The sequence below is a fragment of the Cornus florida genome, unplaced genomic scaffold (genome assembly GCF_030987335.1).
Source record: "Cornus florida cultivar Cherokee Brave unplaced genomic scaffold, ASM3098733v1 CherokeeBrave_3.0.0_Hap2_Chr08, whole genome shotgun sequence".
Classification (NCBI taxonomy): Eukaryota; Viridiplantae; Streptophyta; class Magnoliopsida; order Cornales; family Cornaceae; genus Cornus; species Cornus florida.
This window is the reverse complement of record NW_026775578.1, coordinates 60,242,695-60,248,289: the sequence shown is the minus strand read 5'-3', so window position 1 is coordinate 60,248,289 and position 5,595 is coordinate 60,242,695. Positions and strand designations below refer to the sequence as shown.

General features: G+C 36.0%; 1 protein-coding gene across 1 annotated transcript; it reads right to left on the bottom strand.

The window, feature by feature from the left end:
- Positions 1-765: 765 nt before the first annotated feature.
- On the bottom strand, positions 766-5,042 carry LOC132270360 (leucine-rich repeat protein FLOR 1-like). The gene is made up of 3 exons (XM_059771539.1): positions 4,875-5,042; positions 1,723-1,921; positions 766-1,088 (listed from the first exon to the last, which is right to left on the bottom strand). The coding sequence occupies exons 1-3, from the start codon at positions 5,040-5,042 to the stop codon at positions 766-768; spliced, it is 690 nt and encodes a 229-aa protein (XP_059627522.1).
- Positions 5,043-5,595: the final 553 nt, after the last annotated feature.

Here is a 5,595-nt window from a genome sequence, read left to right as displayed (position 1 = left end):
CATTATTAGGTTTTGCTTTGTCCTCAAAATCTGAGGCATCTGTGTCAGACAAAGAAAATCTTTGAGAAACATCATTGTTCATAAAAGCAACAAAAGCAAGAGGATTATCATTATCATTATCACAAGAAGAATCATCATTAGAAAAAGAAGCATCATTATCCTTAGAAACTGAAACTTTCATTGCTTTACCCTTTTTCTTTTTTTTTTTATCTTTGGACTCTTTCCTAGCAATAAAACTATTTTTAGGACTTGGACAAACTATTGATGTATGACCTATACCACCACATGTCCAACATTTAGTTTCAGTTCCTTTAGACTCCTCTTCTCTCTTTTTATCTTGTTCTTCCACTTCCCCTAGATGAAAACTCTCTATTCCTGAACTTTGACTCTCCCCCTTTCTTAAATGCATTCATCTTTTCAGACTTGATCAAATTTCTGAACTTCCTAGTGATGAGAGTAATTTCTTCATCAGACTCACTATCATATCTAAACTCAGACTTGCAAGACTCAGACTTTGAAGCTTTTAGGGCTAAGTCTTTAGGTTTTTGGGAATTTTCATAGTACTTCATCTCATAGTTCTTAATATGACCTACAACCTCATCAACTTACATGGTAGTGATGTTTTGAGTTGTTTGCAATGTTTCAACTTTGATTCTAAACTTTTCAAGCAAAGACCTAAGAATTTTCTTGTTAATTTTCTTATCTGTCACTTTCTTTCCTAGGTTTCAAAGGCCAGACACAATATGGTTATGTTTCATGTAAAACTCATAAAAGCTCATCTTCTTCCATCTTAAGATTTTCAAATTGAAACACAAGCACCTCAATCTTTGAAGATTTGACTTCATTTGTACCCTCATGAGTAAGTTGAAGTATATCCCATGCCTCCTTTGCAATTTTCAAATAAGCAATTCGAGCTAACTCAGATTGGATAACAGATTTGAACAAAGTAAATAAAGCTATGGTGTTTCCTTCTTGAGCATTATTCTCAGCTTGAGTCCCCTCAGACTCTTCCTTTTCAATGGTAACACCATCCTTTGTGACTGTAGGTTTTTTATAACCTTTTTCAATTTCAGCCCAAACATAGTTACCTTAAGTTATAAGAAAAGTTGTCATGTTAGGTTTCCAAAAAGCATAGTCATCACCATCAAAGAAAGGAGTACATTGAATAGATCCACCTTCCTTAAGAACGTTATCCATATCAAAATTTTAAAACAAAAATAGAGATTTTTTTTAAAATAAAAAAATAAAAAATAAAAAATTCCACAAGGAACAACTTAATGTATAGAGGATGGCTCTGATACCACTTGTTGAGAGTTTGTGCATAGCGGAATGGTTGTGGAATATAATATGGATAAATAACCTAGAGGATGTGGTTAATAGATTCAACTTGCTCTTTTATCCAATTTTTACTTATTTTAATTTTACTGAAATAAAACTAAAATCAAATCACAAAGCAAAAACAAAGTGCAAGTAAAGTAAATAGAGTTTGAGAGATGACACCAAGATTTTAGCAAGGAAACCCCAATTGGTAGAATAGAACAATTCTAACAGGGAAAACCTCATCGGACTTTGCAGTCCTGAGATATACAATCCACTATGTTTCAAGTAAAGTATACCAAACTTTGACTCAGGCTCACACCCTATCGTTTTTCCAAAAACTAATTGTTGACGATCCTTGACTTTGCGACTCCCTCGTCCAATAGCTCTCGATCTCAGGCTTACTCTTGATCTCTGTAGAAGAGTTCCCAAACTGATGAGGAATCAACCCCTCAAAATAAGCAGAAGAGAGGTTGAGATATCTTAAACTTGGCATAGAACCAAAGAAACTTGGAATAGTAGAACCACTGAAATTGTTCCAGCTCAAGTCCAAGTAACTCAGAGATTCTAATTCCACGAAAGAGGGACTAATCTTCCCACCCAACTGGTGCGTCTTATAATATTCATCATCATCATACAATACATTGTATAGATTGGAGAGGTGAAGGTGGATGACTCAACCAGTAACACTATTGCAGCGGACTCTAGTCCAAGTACAACAATCTTGTTAGAGTCCAGACCATGAGGATAGCCTGTTGGAAGGATCCCGACTGATACCTTGTTTGAAGCTGAGAAGAGCTATTTTTTCCTTTTCACTACAAACTACATGTGGAGTAGTAATACCATCACATTATAATAATAAGACATTTAAGGATGATAGCAGCCAAAGCAAGAGAGGCACTATGCGGCTACTCATCATCAATTCTATCTGATTACCAAATTTATGATATCAAATTAGCTGATGATATATATAAAAGAAAACTAGGACATTATATATATACACACACACACACACACACACACACACACACGCACTATATATATCTTCATTTCTGGGTCTTTTAGCAATGGGTGGGGGCCATGTAGAAATGAAGATCAACTAAGCCACCACAAACTTCCCTACCAGAATAATGGATCTGTCCATATTCTTACTAGTAAGTGTGACCTGGGACACTGTCCACTCATTTTATTTTCCACACCAATTGAGGCTCACAAAGAATTTGAAAACTTGACTTAAAACATCAACATCCGCATGAAAAAAATATTAAATAATAATAAAAAAATACAAAGACATTAAGAAATGTAATATGGATGAAGCAGGGTACTTAATTATATGTGGATGCACAATTAACTATATTCAATTGTTTTTATCATAATCATTTTAGTCATAATCTGTTTGTATGACCATTTTCTTAGTATTCTTTTGCTTTATTAATTATTATTATTTCAAGTTGTTTTGTAAACTGAATATTGCATATTACGGTACTTAATTAGCAATTTTGAAAACTTTATAGAGTTGAAGTTGTAAAATTATTTGGTACTCAATATATATATATATATATATATATATATATATATATATATATATATATATATATTTATATAACCGGTAGTTCAGACTGTGAAATATATATTTTGGGGAGATTGTGAAAAATATATATAATGTACATTGACTAATTTCATTGTCAAAACAAGTCCAATCGAGTTGTAATTTTTCAGTTCACAATTTCAAGCTTGAAGATCGGATGTGGATTTGAAGTTCAAGTGTTCATGGTTTACTACACTCTGAGATGATGAGAACAATGCTTTAGGATGTTTTGAGAGGTAGTGAGAACATTTAGAAAGGGTTTTGGAAGTTTTTAAGGGAGATTTTACATTCAGTCCATCTTGAACTAGTTCAAGAATAATCGAACAGGTTCAACATCGGCAGAATAGTAATATGGCCATCTTAAACCAGTTTAAGAATAATCAAACAGGTTCAACGCATCTTGACAATTATGGTAACTTGCATTTCTTGCTCAGTTTGATTCCTTTTTGGACTAGACTTCCTTCCAAGTCCTATGCACGAAATTTATCATATTTTCTGAGGGATTAGGACTTTCCAAACTCTATATAAACCTTGTCATACACATTGGTTTATTAGTGGCTTAATCAAAAAAATTGGGTGCTATCATATAGCTTTGAATCGACTAAGTTCACGAGTTGGAGATAAGCGGACTCAAACCGCTGACATCCACTACAGGGTAAACCACTGCCTCTCAGGGCCCCCAACTGATTCTACCATAGAGGCCAACGATAGACAATAACTCCCCCCTGAACACAGCTTACAACTTTCATCGTACTGTGCTCTCCAAAGAGCAACTCTTCTCAAAATCTCACTCAAAATGTGCTGAGTTGGAATCCTATTCTAACTAAGGATTCTTGTGGTTCTGGAGGATCCAGCTACAGGAGAACTAGGAACAGAGAGCTTTCCCCCCTTTTCTGCCTGACTCTTTGGTCCTAAGAACGCTGCTTTTAAGAATGAGTGATTGCCCTTCTCCGACCCTTACTACCCAACCTGAGAGCGGATAGCTAATGCGTTCCACTTATTGAACAGGGTTCTATGGTTGGTCCGTGACCCCTGGATGCTGACGGCGTCCTTGGGGTGATCTTGTAGTTCCTACGGGGTAGAGATGATGGGGTTGGTCCATGGATTTTCCTTCCTTTTGCTGAATTTCGCTCAAAAGGTTGAAGGGAGATAATACATCAAGCTGTTCGCAAGGGCCAACTTGATCCTCTTCCCCAGGGATCCCAGATGAGGGAACCCTAGGAAAGCCACCGACTCTAACTACCGTCCATGTACGATCCATACTAGATCTAACCAACTGCCCATCCTACCTCCTTTACGTTCTTGACAGCCCATCTTTGCCTCAGTAGAGTCTTTCAGTGGCATGTTTCGATCATCTTCCCCATTACTTAGAAAAAGTGAGCCACCGGTTTAGGTATAAGATACTATCATTACCGTTTGGATAATAAAACATCCACCCATAATCGCAACGACCCAATTACAAGAGTGGAGCTCTACCAACCGAGCTATATCCTCCTGAGCCAAGTGGAGCATGTATGAAGGAGTCAGATGCTTCTTTGATTATTTTCCCTAGTGCAACTGGTCCAGGATATCTGATCTGTAAAACTACAGTTATTGGTATTCGTGTAGACCGGAATATGCAGATCAATATTCGTGTTCAAAACGGAGTCTTTGGCTAAAGAAATGTATTGAGAAAGGACAGATGTATAGAACCTTTCAATGAGAAAGTGCTTTTTCAACTCTCTCAAAATGGAATTTATTCCAAACATATATATGCCATGGTTCCTTTCTTCAACAGGGTACAAATATCTAAATTATATATTTTTAGATACTTTTTTAGACCTATTGCCGATACTAAGTCACAGTAAAAAATTTGTATCAATTTTTCATGATATTATGCATGGATTAGATATATCATGGCGAATTCTTTAGAAAAAATTGTGTCTTCCACAATAGAATCAGATAAGTGAGATTTCGAGTAAGTGTTTACATAATCTTCTTCTATCCGAAGAAATGATTCATCGAAATAATGAGTCACCATTGATATCGACACATCTGAGATCGCCAAATGTTTGGGAGTTCCTCTATTCAATCCTTTTCCTTCTTCTTGTTGCTGGATATATCGTTCATACACATCTTCTCGAGGCAAGCGGATCATTTATGATGAAGAGGATGAGCTTCAAGAGAATGATTCAGAGTTCTTGCAGAGTGGAACCATGCAGTACTAGACACAAGATAGATCTTTCAAAGAACAACAAGGCTTTTTTCGAATAAGACAATTCATTTGGGACCCTACGGATCCACTTTTTTTCCTATTCAAAGATCAGCCCTTTATCTCTGTGTTTTCACATCGAGAATTATTTGTAGATGAAGAGATGTCAAAGGGGCTTCTTACTTCCCGAACATATCATCCTACATCTATATATAAACGCTGGTTTATCAAGAATACGCAAGAAAAGCACTTCAAATTGTTAATTAATCGCCAGAGATGGCTTAGAACCAATAGTTCATTATCTAATGGATCTTTCCGGTCTAATACTCTATCCGAGAGTTATCAGTATTTATCAAACCTGTTCCTATCTAACGGAACGCTATTGGATCAAATGACAAAGACATTGTTAAGAAAAAGATGGCTTTTCCCAGATGAAATGAAAATTAAATTCATGTAACAGGAGAAAGATTTCTCATTCCTTAGCCGGAAAGATATGTGG

Excerpts from the sequence above, each read along its gene's own strand:
- LOC132270360 (XM_059771539.1), bottom strand. The coding sequence starts at position 5,042 with ATGATCCGCTTGCCTCGAGAAGATGTGTATGAACGATATATCCAGCAA. Across the intron at positions 1,922-4,874 it reads TTCGGATAGAAGAAGATTAT|TTGGGTGGGAAGATTAGTCC; the intron begins GTAAACACTTAC and ends AAGACGCACCAG. Across the intron at positions 1,089-1,722 it reads CTCTTCTACAGAGATCAAGA|GTAACTATGTTTGGGCTGAA; the intron begins GTAAGCCTGAGA and ends TTATAACTTAAG.